Source organism: Ailuropoda melanoleuca, chromosome 4, assembly GCF_002007445.2.
Source record: "Ailuropoda melanoleuca isolate Jingjing chromosome 4, ASM200744v2, whole genome shotgun sequence".
NCBI classification, from domain to species: Eukaryota; Metazoa; Chordata; class Mammalia; order Carnivora; family Ursidae; genus Ailuropoda; species Ailuropoda melanoleuca.
In genome coordinates this window covers 121,760,471-121,773,685 of record NC_048221.1, presented here as the reverse complement: position 1 = coordinate 121,773,685, position 13,215 = coordinate 121,760,471, and the positions used below count along the sequence as shown (strand labels likewise).

The window sequence follows — 13,215 nt, the reverse complement described above, 5'->3', positions numbered from 1 at the left end:
GCGCTCCACGGCCACCACAGACGCATGCCAAGATCCGCAGCAAACATCTAGCGCTCTGGCAGAATTGCTGCGGCACGGATGGTAGTCCTTCACTTCCGTTTCAGCCCCGGCGGAAGTCGTGCGGATGACTCTGGAAAAAAGTTGGCCGAGAAGCCCCCGGGGGGACTGGCGTGCGCACGAGTGCTGGTGTGCGTACGCGTGTACGCACGTCCTTCCAGGGGCCTGGAGAATGGGCTGCTTGTTTGCAAGCCTTGGTTGTCCCCACCCACGCTGAGGGGCATGCGGACGCGTAGGACAGAGCGACCGAGACACGCCTCTGGGACCCAGTCCGAGGCTGTTCAGCCGCAGGAGTGGGCTGGAAGCTGTGTGTGGACTGCTTCGGGTCTGCGCGTGGGAGGGAGGAGGGGGAGGAGGGTGTGGGTCTAAATTCCAGTCTTCTGTCTCTGGAGCAGCCAACTTCTGAACAAAGCTCTCGATGGGGCCTTGAATGCGGTGCCACTACGTAACCTTAGAAAAACCCCAACGCTTTCCAACCATTTGTACAACTCTGTTTGCTTTAGGCAGATGGAGATGGGACAGTCGTGGGCAATGAAACGGAACGAAACACAAGGGACTCTGCTGCCAGGCACACCTGTTCTAATGTTTGCTCTGTCCTCTTCCTAGCTGTGTGACCTCAGGCAAGACACTTTCGGGCTTGGGGGGAAGGGGCGCTTTGGTTTTCTTATCTGCGAAACCGGCTCTTAGGTTTTCTTATCTGCAGAACCAGGAGGATGCTCTCTGCTTCATTCTTTGTTGTGTGGATTAAATGACTTCATGAAACTAACCCAGCTGAAGCCCCCAGCCCACCAAGCATTCGACAAATGCATTTTTCCCCTAAATTAAGGCCAGTATTTGAAGGATTAAAGAGTGTCACCGTGGGGTCCAAAGTTATAGTTAACCTTTGGACCCCAAGACAAACCAGAATCTGGGGCTGAAAATGGCGAAGGTTTAGAATTTAGCAGACTCTCTGGGCAGTGCACCTTCCAGATCTCTCTAGGAGTAGGAGTTTGGTTGGCCCCCCCTCTATGGGACAGTCTGATGCTTGGCTGTCACCCATCGCCTTCTGGGGTGACTGGCATCTGCGTAAACCTATTCGTTCGCCTGTCAGGCTGCTTCCTTCTGCTGAGGCTTGTCCTGGGCGCGGCTGGCCCTGGCCTCCCGTTGCAGCCCGTGGCCCAACACGCAGAGCTCTGGGGGAGGTGCGCCCTTGCCTCCACTGCGCAGTTCTGGGGCACAGGGGCTGTGCCATGGCTCTGTGTCCTTCTTGGGGCTCTCCTCACTGCTGCTGCGGAAAGAAAGGACAGATGCAGGTCAACCACTCCTCAGTTGTTCCCTCTCTACCCCCCTCCCCGGCCCCCTCCACTCCCCTTCCGCCTCTCTCTGTCCCTCGCCTGCTGTCTCACCCACAGGCCCGTGGGCCCCCGGTGCCAGGCCTCTGCCCTTCCTCATCGGGCCTGCCTGGCTGGAGCCGTCCTGGTGCCGTCCGGGGGCGTGCCTGCTGCGGTTGGGCACCGTGGGAACAGAGCCCCCCCCCGGATGTGTGTGCCAATGAGCTGAGCCCAGCTTTTCCCTTCGTCCTGTGGCTCCCAGCAAACAGCTCCCTCAGGAACTCTGGGAGCTGGGCCTTTATTTTATTTTTGTTTCTAAAGCACTTTTTGTTTAATAAAGGGCTAGGCTGAGCTAGTTGAATGAAAAACAACACCAACAATAACAGCAAAAAAAAAAAAACAAACCAAAAAACCCACAAAACCCCCCACAACTCACCACACCCTGCTTGGCTCAGCGGCCACCCTTTTCCTGAATGGAGTAAAATGGAAAGTGCTTGGCCCAGGCCTGGCATTGGGCTAGAGCAGAGCCTCCCAGCTGCTGAGTGCCGCAGCGAGAGGGGCTCTGAGGGGAGAGGGACCCCAGTGTGCCTCGGGGGTGCAGAATGGAAAACGATCACAAGCGTGGAGCAAGCTCAGGCCAGGAAGGGGGCCAGCTCTGAAAGCCACACGGGCTGTGTGCTGGCGGGCGGGCCTCGTCGTTACTGCCTGGAGGCTGGAGGCTGGCTGTCTGGGTTCAAGTCCTGCACTTACTAGCTGTGTGTCCTGTAGCACATTAATTAACCTCTCTGATTCCCAGTTCCCTTCTTTGTATAGTGGAGATGCTAATAGTACGCATCTCACAGGGCACTCGAAGGTATCAGTATGGGATGAGGTGTGTAAATCTCTTCGCATATGAACCAGCACATGATAAGCTTCGCAGCCGGCCAGCGGTCACTCTGGTGCTCCTTCTAGCTGAACGGGAAGTCCCACCAGGAAAGGAAACTGGGGACCACCCTGTCACATGCCGGGTAGGCACCTGAGGTCTCACCATTAGTCATCTCAGGTCCAGGACTGGACCCAGCTCCCCACGTGCAGAGACCAGAAGGTCCTTCTCTCTGCCTCTGACTGCAGGTTCTTAACTATTCCCTGAGCTTTGCTACGCAGCGCGCCGTGAGAATCTCACTGTGCTCCTTAGAGCCAGTCTCATGCATGGTGGCCTCTGGCCCCGTTCCCAGTCCCCGCCTGATCGAGTGTGACTTGGCGTGCAGGACCAGATCCCACCTTCCTTGCTTCTCCCTGTGCCCCTTTTAGAGCAGAGAAAGGCACGTGCAGAATGCACTTCATCTGTGACCCTTCACTGCTCCCCGACTGGAGCGGCTGGCAGGAATGGTAGGGGCATGCCTGGTGCGCAGTGGCAGCGGCAGTGACAAACAATTTTGTCCTAGAACTGTGTCTTCCCCGACCCCAACCAGCTTCCACATCTGTGTGAGGCTCAGGCTAGGAGGGAGATTTTCCTGGTTGCCACGATGGGGCTGTGGATCCCCCTGACCCCGGGATGGCTGGAGAGGCAGGCTGCCCAGGCCCTGCCCCGCTGGTCGTTTGGGAGCCTGATCTAGGATATAGGGTTGGGGGATTGGGCCGCGGAGAGCCTCTGACTGGGTGGTCCAGTCCAAGCAAAGACTAAAAGCACCGTATTTAGGGGAGAAAATTTGGACCCTTCTTGAATGTTCACAGTGCCCCAGCGTGCTAAGACCTAGAGACGGCACCACCACCAGGGGCCTCAGATCATAAGTGACAGTTGAGCTCAGTAACTGAGCTTCCTGGGTGAGCCTCCAAGGACCGTTCCCAATGCCCTGGGCCCCAAGATCAGGAGGATATAAACATCATCATTTTTTCTATAAAAGGGGCTTGTGCCTGGCTCGGGATGACAAGAAGCAAGTCAATGCCAGGTGTAGACCAGGTCCTCCTCTCTCTGCCACAAGATACCATGGGGCGCTTGTATCCCTGCGAGTCTCTGCTTGGGCAAACAGCCCGTTCTGAGTCTTTCCGGCTCTCTGGCACTGGCTTCTCAGCTAGATGCATGATCTCAGGCACATGATGCCTACTTCCTTGGTCTGGTTTCCCGTATGCAGGAGGGCAGGGAAAAAAATGTGTCTACAGAGTGGGAAGCACTCAGTGCATCCTAGCTGGCATGGTTCTGCTCCCAGATGTCAACTTTACAGGGGTGGAGGGGTGGAGGGACTGGGGGATGAGCACTTCCCCATCACATCCAACACAGGCTCACAGTGTCAGTTCCGAGTGGCTCGGAGGTGTGGTCTTACCAGGAAGCAGGGGAAGGAGTGCAAGCCATTACTGTGACCTTCCACGCAACCTTGGGAAGTCTCCCGTTTACGAATCCTCCTTTCTGTCAAGCTACAAGCACTTCTCCCCCACCCCCCTCCTCCGTCCTATCTCCCTAAGTATTGAGATTCAGGACATAAAACAACCTTTTAGGCTGCCCTATTCCGCGGAGAAGCCTGAGAGAAGGGCATTATTTTCTTATTGAACAATTTTATGTTACTTTATTCTTGCTCCTGCTGTTTTAAAATGTTAGTGTTTTTAATTAATGCCATTTTATTCTCCCTGTTCTCCCAAGCTCTTCTCCTGAAGGGCACAGTTTTAGAAATGTAATAAGAGAATAAGCGGCTGGTGTGAGGAGTAATGCATTAACATTTATAGAGGTTCTTAGATGAAAAGCACTGTGCTGTAGGAAGCTCATTTTAGATTTAAGAAAAGAGCAGCATTACATTAAGATTCTTGCAAAAATAATCAATATTTCATTTCTTTCAAGTGGCTGGGGAAGTTTATATAACTAAAATAATGTACAACTTTCCCTAGATAATAACTTTATTTAAAATCGACTTGCGAGTACTTTGTAAAAAAATTACCATTTATGCCTCAACAGATTGTGAGGTCTGTAATACGTATCACTCTGGCCAAAATGAACTGCTGATTGACGCAAGAGTGGGCGTTTCAAAGACAGCAAGGACGGTGCCGTGAGCTTTGTCCCATCTGATACCAAGACACATTGATAAGAGTTTTCTCCCCATGCTTTGTCCCATCTGATACCAAGACACATTGATAAGAGTTTTCTCCCCATGCTGTGTTCTGGAAAACGTGCATTTCCCCATGTGTTCTACCCACGTGAGCCTATGTGTCTTTCTTTCCATGTTCAGGCAATGGTTCTACCACGACTCATGACGTGCTGTCGCCTCATGCCCAGGCCTGCCTGCATGGCTGGGCCAATGACGTACAAGTCAGCTGCGCTCACGAGAAAGGCACAATTTCTGTCTGGAACTCGGTCTGCCAAGGGTAGCGATGGCAGTCCTTCCACTCGCTTCTGGTGCTCAGTGCCCATGAGGGGCCTTGCTCTTGCCCTGCACGCCTCCGAACCGGGCGACAGAGGTGAGGCTAGAACTGAAGAGAAGTGGAGGCAGGTCTCTGGGGATGTGGGAAAGCTACACATTTATATTCCATACCTCTAGGACAAGCCGTCTCAGGGCATGTCCCCTGGGTGTCCCCGAGACACTTTTGAGGGGGATCTATGAGGTCAAAACTATTTTCAAAATACTATCAAGATGTTATTTGCCTTTTCCATTCATTCTTTCATGAATGTAGAGTGGACTTTTCCGGTCTACGTCCTGTGTGATACCACACCGGATGGACTGCAGAAGCAGGTCTGAGAAGCCACCATCTTTCCCGGGTGCCAGACATAAAAGGAATTTGCAAAAATAGAAGACAGGGCCATTCTTTTCACTAAATGTTTTTGTTGTGGAAAATATATCTACTTTTTATGGTAATGTATCATGGGGACATTGGAAAAAATTAATTCATAAGTATTTTAAGTATTTCTCAATTTTAATTTATAATACAGTAAAAAGTGGTAGATATAACCCAGCTACACAAAGGTTCTTTGGGGTTCTCCGTAATTCTTAAGAGTTTTAAAGGGGAGCTGGGGCCAGAAAGTCTTCTGAGAACCTCAGTAAACCAGAGAAAACAGAAATCAGGCTGCTCGTTCCAGACAGCGTGACGGTGGCTGGGGCTGGGGGGGGGGGCAGTGGGGAAGCCACTCCTTCTCCTTTTCCTCCAGCGTTAAGATAAAGGGGAAGGGTGCTTGGATTAATGTGATTGTTTTAAACTCTGTTTTTTAACACAGCAGAGATTCTTTCAATTAAAGTCTTTCTCGGGAACCTGAAATGAGTGGCAGATGAAAGCTCACTTGCTCGAGGATGGGTCCGATGGCCAGAGGCTGGATGGCCCGCAGCCCCCTTTCCTCTGCCTCTTCCCTCGAGGCACAGTTTGAAAACTACTGACCCAGGGGGCGCCTGGGTGGCTCAGTCGTTAAGCGTCTGCCTTCAGCTCAGGCGTGATCCCAGAGTCCTGGATCGAGCCCCACATCAGGCTCCCCTGCTATGAGCCTGCTTCCTCCTCTCCCACTCCCCCTGCTTGTGTTCCCTCTCTCACAGGCTGTCGCTCTCTCTTTGTCAAATAAATAAATAAATAAATAAATAAATAAATGAAAACTACTGACCCAGATGACCCAAGGGCCTCTCGGCTTTATTGGGTTAGCGCAGGGCCGTGGTCGAGGACCCTCCTTACCTGCTCCTGCTGAGTGCGGGTTCACAGGCCTCGCTGGTGGCACCGGGGACAGGCAGCCCAAGGTGGACACTTGGCCGGCGGTCGGAAGCCGTCCTTCTGATGAAGGGCTGAGGGTTGAGGGCACACAGAGCCGTGCCCCGCTGTGAGCCCGCCCTCGGCCGTGGCCCTGAGCTCCTCCAGCCTCCTGCGAGGGTCCCCCAAGGGCCGCCAGCTTCAGGGGGCAGCCATGGTGGGGTGTGTGGGTGGGCTGTTGAAGGTGGCCTGACTCTGAGGGCAGCTTCAAACAGAGAGGAGGTGGCTGGGCAGAACACGGAACGTGTGTTCCCAGGTGCTTTGGCTGTGGCTGCCCGACTGTCCTCAGAATCTCTTGTCTGCTTGTGCCCCTGAGCAGGGGACGCTGTGCGGGAGGGAGAGGGGCCAGACGAAGGGGAACTCGCTTCTGTGTGCTGGGTAGGGGGGCTGGAGGCCTTGTGCTGTGTGGGTGGGCTCACGGGGGGAGTGTTGGGTGGCTTGTGCCGTGGTGGGGGGGAAGCTCCTTCCTTCATCGTTGCGGAGCTTAGCACCGTGGAGCTTACCGGAGGGCTGACAGGCGGGCTGGGGGAGCCATGCACAGAGGGAACACTTGGCTGGGCAGGTCTGTGACAGGAGGGCTGCCTCCTGTCTGCTCGGGGTGTCCAGTGTCCCCTTGTGGAAGAGGCCTTCCTGACCAGCTGGGGGCTTCTCTCCTGGCTCTGCCTGGAGGCCTCAGGAGAATGTGGCCCTTGTGTTGGCCTGGCCACGCTGGGTTCCAAGGTCCTGTTCTGCCCAGATATGTGGCTGGCGTGGTGCCAGGGGGTGGCCTTCTGGGGATGCTTGGACAGGCTGGTGGCCCTGTCTGCGGGGGCCTGACTCTGAGCCCCTCTACCTTCCACCTCTGGGTTTCTGCTGGCTCCTGGCAGGTGGCTCAGGTCGCAGGTGAGCTTTCGGGTACTGCAGCCGCTCTTGCTGCCCCCTGGCCCTGTGCTGTGGGGCCTGGTGGGGGCAGTCGTGCTCTTGCTGGGTAGCAGGTCAGTGGGGCTCATGGAGGCTCTTAGCTTTGGGGAGGCCCACGTTCTCTGGGCAGGGTCAGCCCCTCCCAGCCCTGGCGCACGGGTCCCTTTGGAAGAGCTCCCGGCTGGTGTGCTGCTCTCTGGGGGCTCCAGAGAGGCGAACGACTTGTCCATCAGGATTTCCAGAGGCGGTGGCGGGAGATGCTCTGGGTCCTCTCCTGTTTCACAGTTGAAATTGAGGTCCTCCTTCTTGGACGCTTCTGGTGTCAGCAGAGGGGGGAAAACAGGAGCTAAGGGCCTCCAGCCTGGGCCCAGCTTGAGAGATTCTCCACTTGCTGCTGGAAAAATTCGGGGCTTTGGATACAAAGGGGCAAGCCCCCTGTAAATGGGAAATCTGGGAGGTATGATGGGGATCCCCCACTTCCTGAGGCAGGGGCTCGGCCCAGCATCCTTGGAATCCCCCAGTGTCCTCAAACTCTCGGTGGGACTGAAAGTTTCAATGAGTTTCTTGACCGATGTTCTGGTGGAACAGCCCCTGACATTCCAGTCCTCAGCCCCAGGAGCCTCACTGGCCTTCTCACCCGATGGGATGGCGATTGGCAGCCCCTCAGCCCCGCCCTGCCGGGCCTGCTCACTCTCAGGGCGGGGACTGCATTTCTGCAAGATGCTTTTGTCCTGACTTGGTAAAATGACGAAGTTCTTGGTGAGGGAGGCCTTCAGCTTGCTGATGGTGTTGCTCGGGGTGCCCCTGCAGGTGTCGGGCCTCAGAGCCGCTGCTCGGGGCCACGGAGCCTGCTCGGGGCTCTGCCACTGCTGTCGCGCACCCAAGGTGTAAAATGCCTCCAGCCTCTGGCTCAGGTCCCTCTGGACCCTCCGCAGCTCCTGCAGGGTGGGGTCCTCCACTTGGCTCTCCAGACACCCCTCTGACTGGGCCCTCCTCTGCCTCACAGGGGTCCTGCTGCTGCCACAGGCAGTGCTGGGTCTCGGGGAGACCGCTGTCCTCCTCTCCTCCTCGTCGGCCCAGTCCTGGGGCCCAGAAGGCACAGGGACAAACTTGATCCTTTCGCTGATTGCTTCCTTCATCTTCAGAATCATTTCCTGGGCTTGGGGGCTCCTGAGCCTCCTGGGGTGTGGCTGAAATGGGCCTACTGGGCCACCAGGTGAAGAGCGTGGCCTTGGAGGGGAAGAGTTTTCCTGCCATGGACACGGACTCATGCCGCTCACCTGGTCTTCCTCCTCCTCTCGGCTATTGTCCTCCCCTTCACTGAGGGAGGGAGTGTCCATCACCCCGGAGCCTTTAGAAAAACGTGCTTCCATGGAGATCCCAACCCCAAGGGAATCACCCGGAGTGCTTCTGCCCATCCCCAGAGGCCTGGTGGTTGTAGTTTCCGGGCCTGTGCTCGAGGGACATGGGTCACCTGCTTCACCCTGTGCCACCAGCTGAACCTTTGCTGTCAGAGGCCTAGAGAGGGAGCAGTCCTGGGGTCCGTCTGAACCCGTCCGGAAAGGATTTTGCTGCCAGCTCTGTCCCGACAGCCCGGCTTCCACGGTGGACGAAAGCACCAGCTTCCATTCTGCGGGCTCTGCTGCCGAGTCCCAGCTGCCTTGTTTGCCCAGCTTGTCTGCCAGCTGCACAGACTCGTTGTCCGCCCCGATGCCACTGTCCTCAGAGCACAAGGGCACACCCTGCATCTCAGGGTCCCCGTGGCCGCTTGCCAAGCTCTCCAGTTGCCCCAGAGCCCTCAGGAGGCATTCGTCCACACCCCTATGTGCACTCAGCTTATTTCCCAAGTGGCTCGCGGTGGCCTGGTGGTAACCGCGGGAGCCCTCCAGGAAGCTGCCGGTGACGGAGGCCACCGAGCCCCTGAGCACCAGCAGCTTGCTGACTGTGTGCTGCAGAAGCTGTGGCAGGAGACCTGGCTGCGCCCGGGGGTCTCCGCTCCTCGACGGCCAAGCCAGATCCTCCCGAACTTCCCGGAGGAGCATTTCTCCATCCTTGGAGATCTCGCCCAAAAGCCGGTTGATCTCATCGAAGCATAGCAGCAGGAAGGTGACCATGGGCCGCAGCAGCGCTTGGGTCTGGGTGGCCTGATGGGTGATGCGCAGAATGGCTTCGTATTTGGAGAGGCAGGAGTGGAGGTAGGTGTAGGCGTGCTGGTGGGCCTTCACCAGGGGCTCAGGGAAATCCACTTTACTGTCAGGCTCATGAGCAGGAAGGGTGGTTTGGCAGCAATGGCCCTGTTGGCCACACGTGAGGCATCTCAGCTTCCTTGGCTGGGTATTCCTTTCTTCACTCTCTTCCCCAGAAGAGGCTGCACCTTGTGACGCGTGGGAGCCCTGTGTCTTGGATGGAAGGTCCTTGGCCATGTGGCTTTGTGATTTGTCCGGCTGGGATCGGGAGGTTTGGGTTTCTGGGGGCGGTCCTTCCATAGCTTCCCCTTTGCCTGCAGTAGGATCTCTTGTGAGCTGATAGAGACCTTCAGCTGGGCTTTGGGTCCACCTGGCCCCCGGTTGCTCTCCCCCAGAGTCATAGCAGGTGGAGCCTGGAACCAGCAGAGGGACAGAGCATCTTTCACTGCCCCCTTGACGTCCTGGCAAAATTGCTTTGGGCTTTTTAAAAAACTGGATGCCACTCTTAGCAACGCTATGGACAATGTCATTGTGGGAAGGCGCACACCCCATGATTTCAGCTTGTAGTCATCTCCCACCCACAGTCTTCACAATTTTCAGAGAATCATCCTTGCAATAGGAACAAGAGGCAGCCTTACTAGTCGGTCCAGGAAATTTCCAGGCCAGAACGCTCTGCAGTCCATGGCCCCGGGTCCTCGGGACCAGCTTTCTTCACTTCCTCGGCCCCGCCGTGTAGAGGCGGTGGTGCCTGTGGTCTTGTTGCTCTATGTCTCGAACCCTCTGTGAGCGAGCAACAGGGCGATTCTAAAGGACCTCAGTCTCGTGGATTCTGTGCCTGCGTTCTGCTCGTGTCTTGACAGATGCGGATGGCGAGTGGAGCTTTAAGCCTATTAGGTTAATCATGCCTAGCCAGTCAGCACTCAGTGTGTTCTGGTGTAGAGCTTCTCAGCATTTACTATCTTGGGAAGCGGATTATTTTTGCACGTGCTTACGCTTTTAATTCTGTTCAGACGCCTGCCATATGAAACCTAGAGAAATGAGCCATAATTGCAAAATGCTCTGGAAGAGCCACATTTGTGGAAAAGAAGGGAGGGCTCGCCGGCTACGGATCCTGGCCGAGAAGTGACCTTCACAGTTTAATAAGGGCAACTCCAGCCAAGTGCACTCCAACCTGCTATTATTATCAAGGAGACCCCAAAACACACCGTAGACAGTAATTGAGGCAGTACGATGTTGTTTGTGTGGCTTATACAAGCACCACGGCTCTAGTGCCAGAGAACGTCTCCCAATAAGACGGGGAATAAGGAAGGCGAGGTGGCCTTCCTCTATACTAGAAAAGTGAGTCCGATAGCAGAGAAGCCATCTTCCCCGGTTTGGAGGGGAAAGCAGAAAACTCACTGCCATATAAAGCGCAAGGCTGGTCCCTGTGGAGCAGAGGGGCTCAGGGAGGCAATGCTCTCAAAGAAAGAGGCTTTTAATTAAATCTTTCTCAAAGGAAGGGCAGCACCTGCCCATTTTAAAACTCCTTTTAAACTTATAAAACCTATCAGTAGTTAAGAGCAAGGAGTAGAGAGACTTGGGTTTAAATCCTGCTCCTTCTCCTTTTAGTTGGGGGAGCTTCCGAAGTCGTTTATCTTCCTTGGGGTCAAGTCCATCTTTGGAATGGGGATAATGGTACCTACTTCATGAAGCTCTTGTGGGAATTAAGTTGATTCATGCTTGGTAAGTGCTTGGTGCAGTGCCTGGCCAGTGGTAAATTTAAAATGAAAGAGAGGAAAGAAGGAAGCAGGGAGGGAGGAGGGAGGGGGAAAGAAAGAAAGAAAGAAAAAAGAAAGAAAGAAAAAAGAAAGAAAAAAGAAAGAAAGAAAGAAAGAAAAGGAATTTCTTTTTTTCCTTTTTTTAGTAATAATTTTTTATTATGTTATGTTAGTCACCATACAGTACATCCCTAGTTTTTGACGTAAAGTTCCATGATTCATTACTTGCATATAACACCCAGTGCACCATGCAATACGTGCCCTCCTTAATACCCATCACCAGTCGATCACATTCCCCCACCCCGCTCCCCTCTGAAGCCCTCAGTTTGTTTCCCAAAGTCCATAGTCTCTCATGGTTCATTCCCCCTTCTGTTTACCCCCCTTCATTCTTCCTTCTCCTACCCATCTTCCTGCTAAGAAAAGGAATTTCTTTTTTTTTTTTTTTAAAGATTTTATTTATTTATTTGACAGATATAGGGACAGCCAGCGAGAGAGGGAACACAAAGGGGGAGTGGGAGAGGAAGAGGCAGGCTCATAGCGGAGGAGCCTGATGTGGGGCTCGATCCCACAACGCCAGGATCACGCCCTGAGCCGAAGGCAGACGCTTAACCGCTGTGCCACCCAGGCGCCCCAAGAAAAGGAATTTCTTATTTCTTTCCCCATGGCATCTAAGCCACTTACAATAAAAATCATAAGAAAATACATGAATTAGTCCAGGACCAAGCCCCAATCCTTTCCTGAATTACCTGGAAATAATGCAGTCCTGGATCTGGGTTTTGGCTTTTCTGTGAGTGCAGAATGGCCCTTTGCTCAGCACACTGTTGCCTCAGGATTTCCTCATCGTGTCATTCCTATGCTCTTAAACATACAATTCTCGTCATCTGCACTAGGAAGAGGGTTTTTTATTGAACCATTTCTTATTTTTGCTGGTTGCCAATTTCTAATTTTCCTAATAGGAAAAAAAAAAAAAAGATCGCATTGAGCATTTCTGGAAGTTGCTGAGATTGAACTTGATATTCTGGCTTGACAGTTTTCATTTTCTCCTATGGAGCCCTGAACAACTGATGGAAATAATCCTGTGGGTGTCAGGATGGTTTCAGAACCAGAAAGGACATAGAGACACCTCTTGTGCCGTGAGCAAGCTGGAGACGGGCTACGGGGGTTGTGTGCAGAGACCGAGCCGATCACAGCCTTATGCCCCAGAGTGCGTAATTAATAAAGTTATCCGGTCTGTTTATTTGAGGCTGAACGCATGGGAAAGACAAAGCTGGCTCAGTGTCTGGGGGCGAGCTGTGTTAGGCATCAAGAAGTTGTTTCATTTGTCATGGTGCTAGGCTGGCTTAGTAAACAGGTGTGCCGTGTGGGAAGATGCTTCTTTCTTCCATTAAACAGAGTGGCATCTGAAGGGTTCTTTATGTAAATTCTTCTCTCGGGATTTGGCACCCTGGTCAAATCATCTTTATGAAACCTTTGATCTAAGCGGTTAAAATTATGCCCAAACCAATGATCAAAATAAAAGTATTTGCCTGGAGGATCAACTGTCAGATAGCCCTGTGCCTTGTGGAATGGTTTTCTTGACTACTCCACATAATTTCAGAAGCTCTTTATTCATTGCCACTCATTTTTCATCAAGACTCACTTTTGTTTTTCTTCCTTTTCAAACTGTGTTTGCCTCAAATGGAAAAAAAAATTACTTTGAGTGTAAATGTAAGATGACCCAACTACTTTAGAAACTTGCTTGATAGTTAAGCATACACCCACCTTATGACCCAGCAGTTCCACTCCTAAGAATTTACCCAAGAGTATTGAATGCCTAGGTCCTCAAAGGGACTAGTATAAGAACATTCCCACTAGCTTTTCATAATACCCTCAAATTGGAAATCCAGATGTCTGTCAATAGGGAAATAAATTTGGCATAATTGTACAATAGAATACTTCCCAGGAATAAAAGGAACAGCCTACGGAAACATGTAACAATATAAATTTTAAAATTATTATGCTGAGCGAAAGAAGCCTGCCATAAAGGATAACATATGGAATGATTCCATTTATATAAAGTTCAATAACATGGAAAACAATCTACAGTTACAGAACTCAGAAAAGTGGCTACGGGGGGAAGAGTTATTAACTGGATATGGGCGTGAGGGAATTTCTTAGAGTCATGGAAATGTTCTATATCTTGACCTGGGTAGTGGTTACATATATATGTACAAATTCCTTGAGTTGTACACTTAAGTTGTGTACTTTATGTATGTGAACACACACACACACACAACTAAAATGCCATACCATATGCTTTACTTTGTGCCTAAAAGA

At 52.7% G+C, this 13,215-nt stretch overlaps 1 protein-coding gene across 1 annotated transcript; it reads right to left on the bottom strand.

Moving 5' to 3' along the window:
* Positions 1–409: 409 nt before the first annotated feature.
* Positions 410–9,694, bottom strand: PCARE (photoreceptor cilium actin regulator). Its single transcript, XM_002923648.3, has 2 exons — positions 5,985–9,694; positions 410–1,324 (listed from the first exon to the last, which is right to left on the bottom strand). The coding sequence occupies exons 1-2, from the start codon at positions 9,692–9,694 to the stop codon at positions 1,144–1,146; spliced, it is 3,891 nt and encodes a 1,296-aa protein (XP_002923694.2). The 3' UTR covers positions 410–1,143.
* Positions 9,695–13,215: the final 3,521 nt, after the last annotated feature.

Excerpts from the sequence above, each read along its gene's own strand:
- PCARE (XM_002923648.3), bottom strand. The coding sequence starts at position 9,694 with ATGGGGTGTGCGCCTTCCCACAATGACATTGTCCATAGCGTTGCTAAG. Across the intron at positions 1,325-5,984 it reads CCCGCACTCAGCAGGAGCAG|CAGCAGTGAGGAGAGCCCCA; the intron begins GTAAGGAGGGTC and ends TTCTTTCCGCAG.